The 19,759-nt window shown below is 42.9% G+C and overlaps 1 protein-coding gene across 3 annotated transcripts in view; it reads right to left on the bottom strand.

The window, feature by feature from the left end:
• Positions 1-280: 280 nt before the first annotated feature.
• The window catches only part of LOC139422432 (zinc finger protein 585A-like), a 32,135-nt gene continuing 12,656 nt past the window's right edge, over positions 281-19,759 (bottom strand). For 2 of the 3 annotated variants that reach the window (XM_071173618.1, XM_071173623.1), the window contains exons 8-10: positions 14,427-14,575; positions 2,651-2,938; positions 281-1,426 (exon numbers count right to left, since the gene is read on the bottom strand). In XM_071173618.1, coding sequence (XP_071029719.1) covers positions 830-1,426; positions 2,651-2,938; positions 14,427-14,575 — 1,034 coding nt within the window. In that variant the 3' untranslated portion in view covers positions 281-829. The remainder of the gene's footprint in view (positions 1,427-2,650; positions 2,939-14,426; positions 14,576-19,759) is intronic. The other variant, XM_071173613.1, reaches the window with a different exon arrangement.

The raw sequence follows: 19,759 nt of genomic DNA, 5'->3' as shown, positions 1-19,759 counted from the left end.
ATTTACAGTGAGGCCCATAAAGGCCATCCTATCTGATGTGTGAGATTACAGTGGGGCCCATAAAGGCCATCCTATCTGATGTGTGAGATTACAGTGGGGCCCATACAGGCCATCCTATCTGATGTGTGAGATTACAGTGGGGCCCATAAAGGCCATCCTATCTGATGTGTGAGATTACAGTGGGGCCCATAAAGGCCATCCTATCTGATGTGTGAGATATTTCATGGTGAGGACCATGTGTAATTCTCCTTATAAAATGATAGAAGCATTGGAGAAACGGTGAAAGCTGAAGCCTTTTATTAAAAAGAAAACAGAGGACATTTTATGGGCGACTCAAGTCCAACCCTGATAAAACTCACTGATAAAACTCATAATATTAACGGTACACACTCTGGGAATACTTTTACAATCAGCTTTTCTTTCAACTTCTCATTGTAAACAGGATAAATGCTTTACCATACAACTGCTGCTTGCTTCACTGGCTTCACTGTACGATTTCAACATTCTGCTCTTCCAAACTAAGAAGCACCTCTCAAAGCTTAAGGGCGACACATCCGATCCTTCACTAAACTCTGTCAAAATCAATTCATATGTAGATCATTCAAGTAAATGAAACAATATTTGGGTCCATTTAACAAGAATAGCCCCGGCACTGAGGAAACAGTAAAAACTATACATCTTGATTTAACTCAACACTATTTATTAATTTTTTATTTCACCTTGACTAACTGAAAATCCTACCATCTTTCAGTCTAACTCTGTCTCAGTCTCTAATACATTCTATCACAAACCCTCTCCTTTCTACCCTCTTCCTCCTCTACAGTCCCCTCTATGAGATGGTCTCCTCTAGGATGAACTCTATGGTGTGTGGTACGTCCTGTCGATCTACCACAGTGACCGAGGGGATCTCATGTCCCTCCATGATGGCTGATAGGGAGGGGACAGAGATGGCCTGACCACCCAAGAACACCACCTGGGAGGACCCAGCCTGCCCAGAGAACATAGCCCCAGAGGACTGCTCTGAAACGGGCACGGCCGGCACCATCACCCCCTCTGTGGTTCCATCCGCCTGGACCAGCAGAATGGTCTGCACCGCCGACTCCCCCTCGCCACCCAATCCCGTCCCTGTAGACAAGAGCACCCTCGCCCCTTCCGCCTCTACGTCGTTGGTCGTGGTTCCACCCGTTCCGTCGTCGTGGAGACGGATGTGTTTGTCGAGGTTGGAGCGTGAGCGGAAGGCTGAGGGGCAGCGGTGGCAGGTGTAGGGCGTCTCTCCGCTGTGGATGCGGGCGTGCTCAGTAAGACGGCCGGCCACACTGAAGGCTTTACCACACACCCAGCAGCAGAAGGGCCGCAGGCCGCTGTGGATACGCTCATGGTCCTTGAGGTGGGGCAGCTGGCGGAAACGCTTCCCACACGTAGAACACTGAGAGAGGAGGAGGAGGGGACATGTGGGGGACAGACAGGGCAGAGAGTGGGAGGAGGGCAAGAGGAGAGAGTGAAGAGAGGCAGAGAGTGAACGGAAAGAAAGAGGGAGGAGAAGTTGAATAAGAGGAAGAAGAGTGGCAGGGAGAAGGATGGGTAGGATCGGAAAACATAACGAGAGAACAAGGACAAGAGGAGAAGAGCGGACATTAAAATTATATTGAAAACTGTTATGAAAAAATATTTTCTGAAACACTTCCTCAAATTTGTAGACACAGCACTTCTGGCTGAAGAGGCAGAAGAATAGGAGGGGTAGAAAAATAATGTGTGAGAAGAGAGAGAGAGAGAGATCTAGGGAGGGCAGAGGACAATGGTAGATAGAGATAAAGAACAGAAAGAGGGACACAGGGGACTGAACAGAAAAAAAAGAAGCTGACAGAACAGAGCTGCACTACTACTGCAGGACATTCATCTTTTTCCACACAGCAGTGTTACCTGCCTGTCTGCCATACTGAATGACCACAGAGACAACGCCTACCATTAGTAGAACCAGAGGGAATCGGCAGGGACATTCTCACCAATAACTTTACAGCTTGGATTACATTTTTATTGAACTATAGAAGCCTGGGGCTGTTCTGCCAAAAAATTGTGCCACAATGAGCAGAGGCTGGTTGGTCTTGTGTTTAGGGCCTTCCTGCCTTTGCGGGCGGTGCCCAGTGGCGCTGGGTCCCAGAATAGTAACACAGAGGGAGATGGCAGGCTCTAACTCAGCCCCACTCATTAATCATAGGAAATGTAGAGGGAGGGAGGACACCATCGGGCATAATACACAGGGGTGACCACAACCACAGCTTGTATTTTTTAGATGAGATGATTAGATGAGTTTATTAGTATTAGTATACATATTTACAACTGTAACAATGATCCATTTCCATTGGGGGGTGGGGCAGGGTGAATGTCCATTGGGGGAGCAGCAGGGGGGAAGTGAGAAGTGAATGAAACAATAATAAAAGTAACCACAGGCAGAACCACGACCAAAGTCTTGTCCAGACGGCCTCTTCTGCTTCTGCTAAAAAATTTGACAATCTAATTGATCCCTTGTAGTAGCCTGTGTTTTAAATCACTTCAGAACAAGACACACCATAACGAACGTCAGTCGTGCGCAGTAGATAACCCACCACACACACACAATCAATCAATCATCTCCACCTCCCCACCCCCTTACCTCGAAGGGCCTCTCATCGGTGTGGATCCTCATGTGGACGTTGAAGGTGGAGGTGTAGGCAAAGTCCTTCCCACAGATCTGACAGTGGAACCTCTTGGAGCCGCGGCCCTTCCCCAGAGTCCCCTGGCAGTGGGCCACAATGTGCTCCCCGAGGGCAGAGCTGGAGGCGAAGCGCCGTCTGCAGGGGGACAGGGGGCAGCGCAGGGGGGTCTGACCCGTATGGGACAGCCGATGGAGGTCCAGACCCTCCTGGGTCATACAGCAATGACCACACATATCACACTCCACCTGGATGGCAAGAGAGAGGGAGGGGCACATGTATAAGGAATAACTAGTGAAGAATAGATGAAAGGATCCTACTATTACAGTATCCATGTCTATAAGGTAGAACTAGTGTAGAGTAAGATTCTACTATTACAGTATCCATGTTTATAAGGTACAGTATCTGTAGAGTAAGATTCTACTATTACAGTATCCATGTCTATAAGGTATAACTAGTGTAGAGTAACATTCTACTATTACAGTATCCATGTCTATAAGGTACAGTATCTGTATAGTAAGATTCTACTATTACAGTATCCATGTTTATAAGGTACAGTATCTGTAGAGTAAGATTCTACTATTACAGTATCCATGTTTATAAGGTATAACTAGTGTAGAGTAACATTCTACTATTACAGTATCCATGTTTATAAGGTACAGTATCTGTAGAGTAAGATTCTACTATTACAGTATCTATGTCTATAAGGTAGAACTAGTGTAGAGTAACATTCTACTATTACAGTATCCATGTCTATAAGGTACAGTATCTGTAGAGTAAGATTCTACTATTACAGTATCAATGTCTATAAGGTACAGTATCTGTAGAGTAACATTCTACTATTACAGTATCAATGTCTATAAGGTACAGTATCTGTAGAGTAAGATTCTACTATTACAGTATCAATGTCTATAAGGTACAGTATCTGCAGAGTAAGATATTACTATTACAGTATCCATGTCTATAAGGTACAGTATCTGTAGAGTAAGATTATACTATTACAGTATCTATTTCTATAAGGTAGAACTAGTGTAGAGTAAGATCCTACTATTATAGTATCTATGTCTATACAGTGCCTTCACATATTCACACCCCTTGACTTTTTCCACATTTTGTTGTGTTACAAAGTGGAATTAAAATGGATATAATTGCAATTTTTTGTCAACGATCTACACTAAATACTACATTAATCCAGAGAATGCCAGACTTTGATGACAAAGTTTCACGACAAAACTTGCCCACAAGAAGGATCGCCACGCCACCTTCCTATTCAAGTGAGCACAGCACAACGGAGTCCAAAAATCTCTTTCATGCTGCTATATGATATTTGATGTAATATACCTGGGAAATATGTATACTGTAGCTAAGAAAGTAATACTAAGTGTATGCTGTGTAGTAAGCTGTTGGTATCCCATGTGCCTCACACCTAAATATTTTGGTCCCTTTCCCCCTCATAACGTTACCTAATGTTCTGACTTGGTGTTGAAATGTCATCATCGAATATTGTAAGAGCTTTCATTGGCAGGGCTTGAAAACTATTACGGACTACAAAGGGAAACGCAGCCGCGAGCTGCGCAGTGACGCGAGATACCAGACAAGCTAAATGCCTTTTATGCTCGCTTCGAGGCAACCAACACTGAAGCATGCATGAGAGCACCAGCTGTTCTGGACGACTGTGTGATAATGCTCTCGGTAGCAGATGTGTGCAAGACCTTTAAACAGGTCAACATTCACAAAGCCACAGGGCCAGACGGATTACCAGGGCGTGTACTCAAAGCATGCGCGGACCAACTGGCAAGTGTCTTCACTGACATTTTCAACCACTCCCTGACTGAGTCTGCAATACCTACATGTTTCAAGCAGACCACCATAGTCCCTGTGCCCAAATAAGTGAAGGTAACCTGCCTAAACGATTACTGCCGTCAATGACGTCAATTAGCCCATCAGAAGCTTCTAAAGCCATGACATCATTTTCTGGAATTTTCCAAGCTGTTTGAAGGCACAGTCAACTTAGTGTATGTAAACTTCTGACCCACTGGAATTGTAATACTGTGAATTATAAGTTAAATAATCTGTCTGTAAACAATTGTCGGAAAACAATTGCACAAAGTAGATGTCCTAACCAACTTGCCAAAACTGTAGTTTGTTAACAAGAAATTTGTGGAGTGGTTGAAAAAAGGAGTTTTAATGACTCCAACCTAAGTGTATGTAAACTTCTGACTTCAACTGTGTGTGTGTGTATTATATATAGTGAACGCAAAGAGGAGAGTAGCACAACCATGACAGGCAACAGTAGGTTGCCGGTAGTTTAGCATTTGTCTGTTTTCACCTTTACGAGGAAAATAATTCCTATTGTGACATATCGTGGCAGTTAGGAGTTACAGGATATTTATTTGTTATGTTTGTTTTTAGCTACATTATATATATATATATATATATATATAATGTAGCTAAAAACAAACATAACAAATTTAGCAATTTGGATTTGTTATCTGTAATGGTTATGATAAAATAGGCCTTGTTGCTCACTGTTGGCATATTGATAAAACACACATTTACTGGAGTACTCAAAAAATAAAGTACTTGAACAGTCAAAAAAAAGTTTAAATGCCCATCCCTAGAATGAACCAGGTTTTCCACTAGGATTTTGCCTGTGCTTTGCTACAGTATATTCCGTTTATTTTTTTTATTCTGAAAAACTCCCCAGTCATTAAGATTACAAGCAAAACCATAACTTGATGCAGCCACCACTATGTTTTAAAATATGGAGAGTGGTACTCAGTAATGTGTTGCATTGGATTTGCCCCAAACATAAAACATAGTTTTCAGGACAAAAAGTTAATTGTTTTGCCACATTTTTCATTTTTTTAGTATTTAGTATTTACTGCCTTGTTGCAAACAGGATGCATGTTTTGGAATATTTTTATTCTGTACAGGGGCCCTTCTTTTCACTCTGTCAATTAGGTTGGTATTGTAGAGTAAATAAAATGTTGTTGATCCATCCTCAGTTCTCCTATCACAGCCATTAAACTCTGTAACTGTTTTAAAGTCACAATTGAACTCATGGTGAAATCCCTGAGCAGTTTTCTTCCTCTCTGGCAACTGAGTTCGGAAAGACACCTGAACAAATTCTTATTTACAATGACGGCCTACCGTGGAACCATGGGTTAACTGCCTTGTTCAAGGGCAGAACGACATATTTTTACCTTGTCAGCTCGGGAATTCGATCCAGCAACCTTTCGGGTTCCTGGCCCAACTGTCTAACCACTAGGCTACCTGCCGCCCCAATTGATACACCATCCTAAGTGTAATTAATAACTTCACTATGCTCAAAGGGATATTCAGTGTTGCTTTTTCCCCCATTTTTCCCCATCTACCAATTCTTTGCAATGCATTGGAAAACCTCTCTGGTATTTGTGGTTGAATTTGTGTTTGAAATGTACTGCTCGACTGAGGGACCTTACAGAGAAGTCCTTGCAACTTATGTAACTTGTTAAGCAAGTTTTTACACCTGAACTTATTTAGGGGTTGAATACTTATTGACTCAAGACATTTCAGCTTTTCATTTGTAATTAATTTGTTCATATGGGTATTGAGTGTAGGCCAGTGACAAAAAATGTCAAATGTAATATATTTTAACAAAGCTAAATGTGTGAAAAGTCAAGAGTTGTGAATACTTTCTGAAGGCACTATAAGATATAACTAGTTAAGAGTAGGATCCTACTATTACAGTAGCCATGTATATTTAAGCAATAAGGCACGAAGGGGTGTGGTAAACGGCCAATACACCATAGCTAAGGGCTGTTCTTATGCACGACTCATCGCGGAGTGCCTGGATACAGCCCTTAGCCGTGGTATATTGGCCATATACCACAAACCTCAGAGGTGCCTTATTGCTATTATAAACGGGTTACAAACATAATTAGAACAGTAAAAATAAATGTTTTGTCATACCTGTGTTATACGGTCTGATATACCAGAGCTGTCAGCCAATCGGCATTCAGGGCTCGAACCACCCAGTTTATAAAAGGTATTACAAACTGGGTGGTTCAAGCCCTGAATGCTGATTGGCTGACAGCCGTGGTATATCAGAGGGTTGTACAAAACATGTATTTTTACTGCTCTAATTACATTGGTAACCAGTTTATAATAGCAATAAGGCACCTCGGGGGTTTGTGATATATTGCGTTGCGTCGTGCCTAAGAACAGCCCTTAGCCGTGGTATATTGCCCATATGCCACACCCCCTCGGGCCTTATTGCTTAATTATACAACGGGTGGGTCTTATCCTGAATGCTGACAGGTTAAAACCACATTCCAGCCGGTGTCTATTCTACAAGTTACCACCGGCTAAATCTATGATACTATTACAGTAGCCATGTAAGGTACAACTAGTGTAGAGTAGGATCCTACTATTACAGTAGCCATATATATTAGAGGTCGACCGATTAAAATCAGCATGGCCGATTAATTAGGGCCGATTTCAAGTTTTCATAACAACAGGTACAATAGGCATTTTTGGACGCCGATTATGGCCGATTACATTGCAATCCACGAGGAGACTGCACGGCAGGCTGACCACCTGTTACACGAGTGCAGCAAGGAGCCAAGGTAAGTTGCTAGCTAGCGTCAAACTTATCTTATAAAAAACAATCTTCACATAATCACTAGTTAACTACACATGGTTGATGATATTACTAGGTTCACTAGCTTGTCCTGCGCTGCATATAATCAATGCGGGGCCTGTTAATTTATCATCGAATCACAGCCTACTTCGCCAAATGGGGGATGATTTAACAAAAAAACATTCACGAAAAAAGCACAATCGTTGCACGAACGTACCTAACCATAAACATCAATGCCTTTCTTAAAATCAATACACAGAAGGATATTTTTTTAAACCTGTATATTTAGTTAAAATAAATTCATGTTAGCAGGCAATATTAACTAGGGAAATTGTGTCACTTCTCTTGCGTAAATTGCACGCAGAGTCAGGGTATATGCAACAGTTTGGGCCGCCTGGCTCGTTGTGAACTAATTTGGCAGAATTTTACATAATTATGACATAACATTGAAGGTTGTGCAATGTAACAACAATATTTAGACTTCGGGTTGCCGCCCGTTGAATAAAATACAGAACGGTTCCGTATTTCACTGAAAGAATAAACGTTTTGTTTCCGATATGATAGTTTCCGGATTTGACCATATTAATGACCAATGGCTCAAATTTCTGTGTTTATTACATTATAATTAAGTCTATGATTTGATAGAGCAGTCTGACTGAGCAGTGGTAGGCCGCCTGTGGTGCAACGTGGCGTTGGTGGATGGAGCGAGACATGATGTCCCAGATGTGCTCAATTGGATTCAGGTCTGGGGAACGGGCGGGCCAGTCCATAGCATTAATTCCTTCCTCTTGCAGGAACTGCTGACACACTCCAGCCACATGAGGTCTAGCATTGTCTTGCATTAGGAGGAACCCAGGGCCAACCGCACCAGCATATGGTCTCACAAGGGGTCTGAGGATCTCATCTCGGTACCTAATGGCAGTCAGGCCATCTCTGGGGAGCACATGGAGGGCTGTGCGGCCCCCCAAAGAAATGCCACCCCACACCATGACTGACCCACCGCCAAACCGGCCATGCTGGAGGATGTTGCAGGCAGCAGAATGTTCTCCACGGCGTCTCCAGACTCTGTCACGTCTGTCACATGTGCTCAGTGTGAACCTGCTTTCATCTGTGAAGAACACAGGGCGCCAGTGGCGACTTTCCCAATCTTGGTGTTCTCTGGCAAATGCCAAACGTCCTGCACGGTGTTGGGCTGTAAGCACAACCCCCACCTGTGGACGTCGGGCCCTCATACCACCCTCACTGAGTCTGTTTCTGACCGTTTGAGCAGACACATGGAGATTTGTGGCCTGCTGGAGGTCATTTTGCAGGGCTCTGGCAGTGCTCCTCCTTGCATAAAGGCGGAGGTAGCGGTCCTGCTGCTGGGTTGTTGCCCTCCTATGGCCTCCTCCACGTCTCCTGATGTACTGGCCTGTCTCCTGGTAGCGCCTCCATACTCTGGACACTACGCTGACAGACACAGCAAACCTTCTTGCCACAGCTCGAATTGATGTGCCATCCTGGATGAGCTGCACTACCTGAGCCTCTTGTGTGGTTTGTAGACTCCGTCTCATGCTACCACTAGAGTGAAAGCACCGCCAGCATTCAAAAGTGACCAAAACATCAGCCAGGAAGCATAGGAACTGAGAAGTGGTCTGTGGTCACCACCTGCAGAACCACTCCTTTATTGGGGGTGTCTTGCTAATTGCCTATAATTTCCACCTGTTGTCTATTCCATTTGAACAACAGCATGTGAAATTTATTGTCAATCAGTGTTGCTTCCTAAGTGGACAGTTTGATTTCACAGAAGTGTGATTGACTTGGAGTTACATTGTGTTGTTTAAGTGTTCCCTTTATTTTTTTGAGCAGTATATATATATATATATATATATATATATATATATATATATATAAAACAAATAAATAAATAAAATCAGTCGATTAATCTGTATCGGCTGTTTTTGGTCGTCCAATAATCGGTATCGGCGTTGAAAAATCATAATCGGCCTCTAATATATAGATAAATAAGGTATTCTACTATTACAGTAGCCATATATAAACTCAGCAAAAAAAGAAACATCCTCTCACTATCAACTGCGTTTATTTTCAGCAAACTTAACATGTGTAAATATTTGTATGAACATAACAAGATTCAACAACTGAGACATAAACTGAACAAGTTCCACAGACATGTGCCTAACAGAAATTGAATAATGTGTCCCTGAACAAAGTGGAGTTCAAAATCAAAAGTAACAGTCAGTATCTGGTGTGGCCACCAGCTGCATTAAGTACTGTAGTGCATCTCCTCTTCATGAACTGCACTAGATTTGCCAGTTCTTGCTGTGAGATGTTACCCCACTCTGCCACCAAGGCACCTGCAAGTTCCCGGACATTTCTGGGGGGGGAATGGCCCTAGCCCTCACCCTCCGTTCCAACAGGTCCCAGACGTGCGCAATGATATTGAGATCTGGGCTCTTCGCTGGCCATGGCAGAACACTGACATTCCTGTCTTGCAGGAAATCACATACAGCATGAGCAGTATGGCTGGTGGCATTGTCATGCTGGAGGGTCATGTCAGGATGAGCCTGCAGGAAGGGTACCACATGAGGGAGGAGGATGTCTTCCCTGTAACGCACAGCGTTGAGACTGCCTGCAATGACAACAAGCTCAGTCCGATGATGCTGTGACACACTGCCCCAGACCATGACGGACCCTCCAGCTCCAAATTGATCCAGCTCCAGAATACAGGCCTCGATGTAACGCTCATTCCTTCGACGATAAACTCGAATCCGACCATCACCCCTGGTGAGAAAAAAACACGACTCGTCAGTGAAGAGCACTTTTTGCCAGTCCTGTCTGGTCCAGCGACGGTGGGTTTGTGCCCATAGGTGACGTTATTGCCGGTGATGTCTGGTGAGGACCTGTCTTACAACAGGCATACAAGCCCTCAGTCCAGCCTCTCTCAGCCTATTGCGGACAGTCTGAGCACTGATGGATGGATTGTGTGTTCCTGGTGTAACTCGGGCAGTTCCTCATTGAGTTCCCTGAATTCCTATCGGACCTTGTAGTCATAGGAGATAATATTCTAATCTTTGGTGACTTTAATATTCACATGGAAAAGTCCACAGACCCACTCCAAAAGACTTTCGGAGGCATCATCGACTCGGTTTTGTCCAACATGTCTCTGGACCCACTCACTGTCACAGTCATACCCTGGACCTAGTTTTGTCCCATGGAATAAATGTTGTGGATCTTAATGTTTTTCCTCATAATCCTGGACTATCGGACCACCATTTTATTACATTTGCAACAAATAATCTGCTCAGAACCCAACCAAGGAACATCAAAAGTCGTGCTATAAATTCACAGACAACACAAAGATTCCTTGATGCCCTTCCAGATTCCCTCTGTCTACCCAAGGACGCCAGAGGACAAAAATCAGTTAACCACCTAACTGAGGAACTCAATTTAACCTTGCGCAATACCCTAGATGCAGTTGCACCCCTAAAAACTAAAAACATTTCTCATAAGAAACTAGCTCCCTGGTACACAGAAAATACCTGAGCTCTGAAGCAAGCTTCCAGAAAATTGGAACGGAAATGGCGCCACACCAAACTGGAAGTCTTCCGACTAGCTTGGAAAGACAGTACCGTGCAGTACCGAAGAGCCCTTACTGCTGCTCGATCATCCTATTTTTCTAACTTAATTGAGGAAAATAAGAACAATCCGAAATTCCTTTTTGATACTGTCGCAAAGCTAACTAAAAAGCAGCATTCCCCAAGAGAGGATGGCTTTCACTTCAGCAGTGATAAATTCATGAACTTCTTTGAGGAAAAGATCATGATTATTAGAAAGCAAATTACGCACTCCTCTTTAAATCTGCGTATTCCTTCAAAGCTCAGTTGTCCTGAGTCTGCACAACTCTGCCAGGACCTAGGATCAAGAGAGATGCTCAAGTGTTTTAGTACTATATCTCTTGATACAATGATGAAAATAATCATGGCCTCTAAACATTCAAGCTGCATACTGTACCCTATTCCAACTAAACTACTGAAAGAGCTGCTTCCTGTGCTTGGCCCTCCTATGTTGAACATAATAAACGGATCTCTATCCACCGGATGTGTACCAAACTCACTAAAAGTGGCAGTAATAAAGCCTCTCTTGAAAAAGCCAAACCTTGACCCAGAAAATATAAAAAACTATCGGCCTATATCGAATCTTCCATTCCTCTCAAAAATGTTAGAAAAGGCTGTTGCGCAGCAACTCACTGCCTTCCTGAAGACAAACAATGTATACGAAATGCTTCAGTCTGGTTTTAGACCCCATCATAGCACTGAGACTGCACTTGTGAAGGTGGTAAATGACCTTTTAATGGCATCAGACCGAGGCTCTGCATCTGTCCTCGTGCTCCTAGACCTTAGTGCTGCTTTTGATACCATCGATCACCACATTCTTTTGGAGAGATTGGAAACCCAAATTGGTCTACACGGACAAGTTCTGGCCTGGTTTAGATCTTATCTGTCAGAAAGATATCAGTTTGTCTCTGTGAATGGTTTGTCCTCTGACAAATCAACTGTAAATTTCGGTGTTCCTCAAGGTTCCGTTTTAGGACCACTATTGTTGTCACTATATATTTTACCTCTTGGGGATGTTATTTGAAAACATAATGTTAACTTTCACTGCTATGCGGATGACACACAGCTGTACATTTCAATGAAACATGGTGAAGCCCCAAAATTGCCCTCGGTAGAAGCATGTGTTTCAGACATAAGGAAGTGGATGGCTGCAAACTTTCTACTTTTAAACTCGGACAAAACAGAGATGCTTGTTCTAGGTCCCAAGAAACAAAGAGATATTCTGTTGAATCTGACAATTAATTTTAATGGTTGTACCGTTGTCTCAAATAAAACTGTGAAGGACTTCGGCGTTACTCTGGACCCTGATCTCTCTTTTGAAGAACATAACAAGACCATTTCAAGGACAGCTTTTTTCCATCTACGTAACATTGCAAAAATCTGAAACTTTCTGTCCAAAAATGATGCAGAAAAATTAATCCATGCTTTTGTCACTTCTAGGTTAGAATACTGCAATGCTCTACTTTCCGGCGACCCGGATAAAGCACTAAATAAACTTCAGTTAGTGCTAAATACGGCCGCTAGAATCCTGACTAGAACCAAAAAATTTGATCATATTACTCCAGTGCTAGACTCCCTACACTGGCTTCCTGTCAAGGCAAGGGCTGATTTCAAGGTTTTACTGCTAACCTACAAAGCATTACATGGGCTTGCTCCTACCTATCTCTCTGATTTGGTCCTGCTGTACATACCTACACGTACGCTACGGTCACAAGACGCAGGCCTCCTAATTGTCCCTAGAATTTCTAAGCAAACAGCTGGAGGCAGGGCTTTCTCCTATAGAGCTTCATTTTTATGGAATGGTCTGCCTACCCATGTAAGAGACGCAAACTCGGTCTCAACCTTTAAGTCTCTACTGAAGACTCATCTCTTCAGTGGGTCATATGATTGAGTGTAGTCTGGCCCAGGAGTGGGAAGGTGAACGGAAAGGCTCTGGAGCAACGAACCGCCCTTGCTGTCTCTGCCTGGCCGGTTCCCCTCTTTCCACTGGGATTCTCTGCCTCAAACCCTATTACAGGGGCTGAGTCACTGGCTTACTGGGGCTCTTTCATACCGTCCCTGGGAGGGGTGCGTCACTTGAGTGGGTTGAGTCACTGATGTGATCTTCCTGTCTGGGTTGGCGTCCCCCCCTTGGGTTGTGCCGTGGCGGAGTTCTTTGTGGGCTATACTCGGCCTTGTCTCAGGATGGTACGTTGGTGGTTGAAGATATCCCTCTAGTGGTGTGAGGGCTGTGCTTTGGCAAAGTGGGTAGGGTTATATCCTTCCTGTTTGGCCCTGTCCGGGGGTGTCCTCGGATGGGGCCACAGTGTCTCCTGACCCCTCCTGTCTCAGCCTCCAGTATTTATGCTGCAGTAGTTTATGTGTCGGGGGGCTAGGGTCAGTTTGTTATATCTGGAGTACTTCTCCTGTCCTATTCGGTGTCCTGTGTGAATTTAAGTGTGCTCTCTCTAATTCTCTCTTTCTTTCTCTCTCTCGGAGGACCTGAGCCCTAGGACCATGCCCCAGGACTACCTGACATGATGACTCCTTGCTGTCCCCAGTCCACCTGGCCATGCTGCTGCTCCAGATTCAACTGTTCTGCCTTATTATTATTATTGGACCATGCTGGTCATTTATGAACATTTGAACATCTTGGCCATGTTCTGTTATAATCTCCACCCGGCACAGCCAGAAGAGGACTGGCCACCCCACATAGCCTGGTTCCTCTCTAGGTTTCTTCCTAGGTTTTGGCCTTTCTAGGGAGTTTTTCCTAGCCACCGTGCTTCTAGACCTGCATTGCTTGCTGTTTGGGGTTTTAGGCTGGGTTTCTGTACAGCACTTTGAGATATCAGCTGATGTACGAAGGGCTATATAAATAAATTTGATTTGATTTGAGTTGTGGTTGCCATCCTGTACCTGTCCCGCAGGTGTGATGTTCGGATGTACCGATCCTGTGCAGGTGTTGTTACAAGTGCTCTGCCACTGCGAGGACAATCGGCTGTCCGTCCTGTAGCACTGTCTTAAGCGTCTCTGTACAGACATTGCAATTTATTGCCCTGGCCACATCTGCAGACCTCATGCCTCCTTGCAGCATGCCTAAGGCACGTTCACACAGATCAGCAGGGACCCTGGGTATCTTTCTTTTGGTGTTTTTCAGTCGGTAGAAAGGCCTCTTTAGTGTCCTAAGTTTTCATAACTGTGACCTTCATTGTTTACCGTCTTTAAGCTGTTAGTTTCTTAATGACTATTTCACAGGTGCATGCACTTTCATTCATTGTTTATGGTTCATTGAACAAGCATGGGAATCAGTGTTTAAACCCTTTACAATGAAGATCTGTGAAGTTATTTGGATTTTTACAAATTATCTTTGAAAGACAGGGTTTTGAAAAGGGACGTTTCTTTTTTTGCTGAGTTTACAAGGTATTCTACTATTACAGTAGACATGTGTATAAGGTATTATACTATTACAGTAGCCATTTATATAAGGAATAACTAGTATAGAGGAGGCGGCCAGTGTACCTGTCCCATGGAGCGTCCCCGTCCCTGTCCCCGGCCACGGCCCACAGTCTTGTCCTCCTCTGAGCTGGTACAGCGCTGCAGATGGATGTCCAACACTGACTGGTTCAAGAACTGGGAGGAACAGTGGGGGCACAACACTGGCTCCTTATCTGGGGAGATGGGGTGGGCAGAATGAGTTAATTACTTACTAAATTAGTGTTTATCACATTCCAAATAGTGTTTCGAGACTGTACATGAAATTAATTGAAATACACTAAACATGGAAAGGACAGGGATGTATGGATTGAGTGTGTATTTAGACAGTCACAGGCCCTGGCCCTGATTTTTCAACGCAGGTACCAATTATGATTTTTCAACGCAGGTACCGATTATTGGAGGGCCAAAAAAATCAGATACCGATTAAATCGGGCAATTTTTAAAATTGTATTTATTTGTCATAATGACAATTACAACAATACAGAATGAACACTTATTTTAACTTAATACATCAATAAAATCAATTTAGCCTCAAATAAATAATGAAACATGTTCAATTTGGTTTAAATAATGCAAAAACAAAGTGTTGGAGAAGAAAGTAAAAGTGCAATGTGCCATGTAAGAAAGCGTTTAAAACTTGTTGGGGATAGGGGGCAGTATTTTCACTTTGGATGAATTGCGTGCCCATAGTGAACTGCATCCTACTCTGTCCTAGATTGCTAATATATGCATATTATTATTACTATTGGATAGAAAACATTCTGAAGCTTCTAAAACTGTTTGAATTATGTCTGTGAGTATAACAGAACTCATAGGGCAGGCAATCTTCCAAACAGGAAGTGAAATTCTGGATACATGTCTAATTTCAAGTCATCGCCTATCCACTTCCAAATAAGATATGGATCTGGTAGCACTTCCTACGCCTTCCACTAGATGTCCTCATTCAGTAGAATGTGGAATGGAGCTTCTGGTGTGAACTTTGACCGAATGGGAGGGGAAATTTCCCATTTCCCTGTGGCGCATTTGTCTGTGGGTATCACCATCGTTCCATTTGGCTGCAGATGAAAACGTATGCTCCGGTTGGAACGTTATTGGATATATATGAAAATAACATCCTGAAGATTGATTCTCTACTTAGTTTGACCAGTTTATTCGACCTGGAATATATCTTTTTGAAGTTTTCGTCCGAGTTCTCCTGGACCAGCGTCAGCTTTTGGGCACGTGAGCTGAAAGTGCTAGCAAATGCAGCTAATTGGACACTAGTATTGGACATTATGGAACAAAACAACGATTTATTGTGGAACTAGGACTCCTTGCACTGCATTCTGATGTAAGATCATCAAAGGTAAGGGAATATTTATGATGTAATTTCGTATTTCTGTTGACTCCAACATGGCGGAGAAATATATTTACGTCTGAGCGCTGTCTCAGATTATTGCATGGTAGGCTTTTTTCGTAACGTTTAAAAAAAATCTGACACAGCAGTTGCATTAAGAACCAGTGTATCTTTAATTATATGTAGAACATGTATCCTTAGTAAAAGTTTATGATGAGTATTTCTGTTATCTGGCGTAGCTTTCTATAATTCCTCCGGATATTTTGGAGGCATTTCCGAACATGGCGTCAATGTAAACCGAGATTTGTGGATATAAATATGCATATTATCAAACAAAACATAAATGTATTGTGTAACATGTCATATGAGTGTCATCTGATGAAGATTTTCAAAAGGTTAGTGATTCATTTTATCTCTAATCCTGCTTGTGTGACTCTATCTTTGGCTGGGAAAAATGGCTGTGTTTTTTTTTTGATTTGGTGGTGGTCTAACATAAATATGTGTTGTGTTTTCGCTGTAAAACATTATAAAAATCGGACATGATGGGTAGATGAACAAGATGTTTATCTTTCATTTGCTGTATTGGACTTGTTAATGTGTGAAAGTTAAATATTTCTAAATAATATTTTTGAATTCCCTGCGCCACCTTTTCAGCTGAATGGGGGGAGAGAGTTCCCCTAGGGGATCGCCTTGCCATAACAGGTTTTAAGTTCCTTGCTCAGAACATGAGAACTTTTAACATGAGTCTTCAATATTCCCAGGTAAGAAGTTTTAGGTTGCAGTTATTATAGGAATTATAGGAATATTTCTCTCTATACGATTTGCTTTATCTTGGCCAGGTCGCAGTTGTAAATGAGAACTTGTTCTCAACTAGCCTACCTGGTTAAATAAAAGGTGAAATAAAAATAAAATAAATTTCATATACATTTGACTATTGGATGTTCTTATAGGCACTTCAGTATTGCCAGTGTACCAGTATAGCTTCCATCCCTCTCCTCGCCGCTATCTGGGCTCGAACCAGGAACACATCGACAACAGCCACCCTCGAATGCAGAGAAAGGGGAACAACTACTCCAAGTCTCAGAGCGAGTGACGTTTGAAACGCTATTAGCGCGCACCCCGCTAAATAACTAGCCATTTCACATCGGTTACACCAGCCTAATCTCGGGAGTTGATAGGCTTGAAGTCATAAACAGCGCAATGCTTGAAGCATTGTGAAGAGCTGCTGGCAAAACACACTAAATTGCTGTTTGAATTAATGCTTACGAGCCTACTGGTGCCTACCATCACTCAGTCAGACTGCACTATCAAATCATAGACTTAATTATAACATAATAACATACAGAAATACGAGCCTTAGGTCATTAATATGGTCAAATCCGGAAACTATCATTTCGGAAACAAAACGTTTATTCTTTCAGTGAAATACGGAACCGTTCCGTATTTTATCTAACGGGTGGCATCCATAAGTCTAAATATTGCTGTTATATTGCACAACCGTCAATGTTGTCATAATTACGTAAAATTCTGGCAAATTAGTTCGCAATGAGCCAGGCGGCCCAAACTGTTGCATATACCCCGACTCTGCGTGGAATGAACGCAAGAGAAGTGACACAATTTCACCTGGTTAATATTGTCTGCTAACCTTTCTTTTAGCTAAATATGCAGGTTTAAAAATATATACTTCTGTGTATTGATTTTAAGAAAGGCATTGATGTTTATGGTTATGTGCACGTTGGAGCAACAACAGTCCTTTTTCGCGAATGTGCACCGCATCGGTTATATGTAACGCAGGACACGCTAGATAATCTAGTAATATCATCAACCATTTGTAGTTATAACTATTGATTATGATTGATTGATTGATTGTTTTTTAGAAGATCATTTTAATGCTAGCTAGCAACTTACCTTGGCTTCTTACGGCATTCACGTAACAGGCCCTCGTGAGGCAGGTGGTTAGAGCATTGGACTAGTTAACAGTAAGGTTGCACGACTGAATCCCTGAGCTGACAAGGTAAAAATCTGTCGTTCAGCCCCTGAACAAGGCAGTTAACCCACCAATGTGTTCTTTAACTGACTTGCCTCGGTAAATAAAGTTGTAATTTTTTATGTAAAAAAAGTTGCCGTCCAAAAATACAGATTTCCGATTATGAAAACTTGAAATCGGCACTAATTAATCGGCCATTCCGATTAATCGGTCGACCTCTAGTCCCTACCCACCAAAACACACACTGGGTTAGAGGGTATTCTATCTGTATTGTCATCCCTCAGTTTAGGTTACAGTATGTGGCTTAAGGTAACTTATTTATAGACACACAGACAGACACATGCACTACTGTTGACAGTCTGGATATTGGTGAACACACTCAGGCTCGCTGTCTGCTTCTGTGAACTAAAGGAGCAAAAGAAGAGGAGAGAAAACGAGAGAAGGTGCTGAGGTTTGATGTTTCCCCATCTTAGCCACCGGCATCTACAGTTACCACGGCAACTCCAACCCAGCGGAATCCTCCCTCCCGGCTGGAGCGTTCACCAGTCCCCACTGAGGAGCCCTCCGTTGAAACATTTAATAAGGATCCTCTCCATCAACAGAGCATTAACTAATAATCAATGGATCAATTCCAACCAATCACATCTCTCTCTCTCCGAAGTGCACTTATCTCTGACCCCACTGCACCGATGCGGTCAACGGCAGCCATGTTGCCTTGACGCCAGACCCGATTAAGATCAGCAGATATTTTGACCCATTAATTGGTGGGGTCGATTCGATAGACCAGAATTGGCAAATACCCGTTCATCTTTTAAATCCCCCAGTTTGGGAACATTTAGGCTTCCCAGTAGATTACAGGGGTGATGGATAGAGTTGTGGATAAAACGGTAACACTAAGTCACCACGCTCAACAAGAATAGCCTATGTAGCTAACAACACTTCAAATATGTTGACACATTTACAGCAACATCAGTGGGCCCCAGTATACCAGAGTAAGATGGAAACGCAAAGAAACTACACAACATCATCTTCCCTCTGCATTCAAGTAGCCCTTAGCAGCTGATTCTGACCGGGCCAAATAAATTACAAGAGCGATAGGTAGGCAATGGTTTATACTTTTTACAGCCTGGTTTATAGCAGCGGGTATGTGCCCATTCCCGGTGGTTTAGAATAAGGCTTTTTAGCACCTTGTGAAAGTGCTCAAGTCACGTTACGAACTTCGCTGTTGCACCCATTTCAGCAAACAGGTAGTACCCGCTCTACATAGGCAAACCAAAGCCGAAGTTTTCAATGAATTGGCAAATGCACCATGCTGCGCTTATAGTGCCAGCCCATCACATTACCCCGGAGTGGGAGATGTACGGTGCTAGACACGACCCCTTTATTACAGTCCACATCTGGCACTGAAGGAGGCAATGACATGGTGTGTTCATAACCAAGTGGGGAGTGACATACAACTGGGAATAATCCACTTGAACGGCACTCAAACAGGTAATTACTAGTGGGAAACTGGTCTATCTTCCTGAGCATCCACTTCTCCCACCATGGTGACCTCTGACGTCACCTACTAAAGAAATGACCTCTATAACGGCATTTTCGGCAGTTAAATGCAACAACAAAACTATATTTATAAAAAGCAATCTATTAGTGTGGTTTTTTTAACTATAATTTGTTTACAAGCATTATATCTCTACTTTATGGTTGACACAGCTTGTTGGCCATTAGCCAATCCGTGTTTCTCAACGAGTTCAACTCACATGAACGCATCCAACTGGTATTTACGACTTCACATCTGGTAAAGTCCCACCTCAAACGCAGCATCTGTGTGGAAACTTGAGGCCCAACATAACAATAGACAATGCAAGGAACATTGTGAATGACATCTCATTTTCCTTCTGTATCGGAACCGAATGGTGACCCCAAAACTGCATTGGTTTGGTGAACCATTAAACCCCTAATTACTACTAAGGCGCAGGGATTACCTCTGCATACTTAACATGGAAATCAGCTCCATGATTAGCAGCTTCACTAATT

This window comes from Oncorhynchus clarkii, chromosome 2 (assembly GCF_045791955.1).
Source record: "Oncorhynchus clarkii lewisi isolate Uvic-CL-2024 chromosome 2, UVic_Ocla_1.0, whole genome shotgun sequence".
NCBI lineage: Eukaryota > Metazoa > Chordata > Actinopteri > Salmoniformes > Salmonidae > Oncorhynchus > Oncorhynchus clarkii.
The sequence above is the reverse complement of the archived record's forward strand: the minus strand, read 5'-3'. Positions and strand labels throughout refer to the sequence as shown.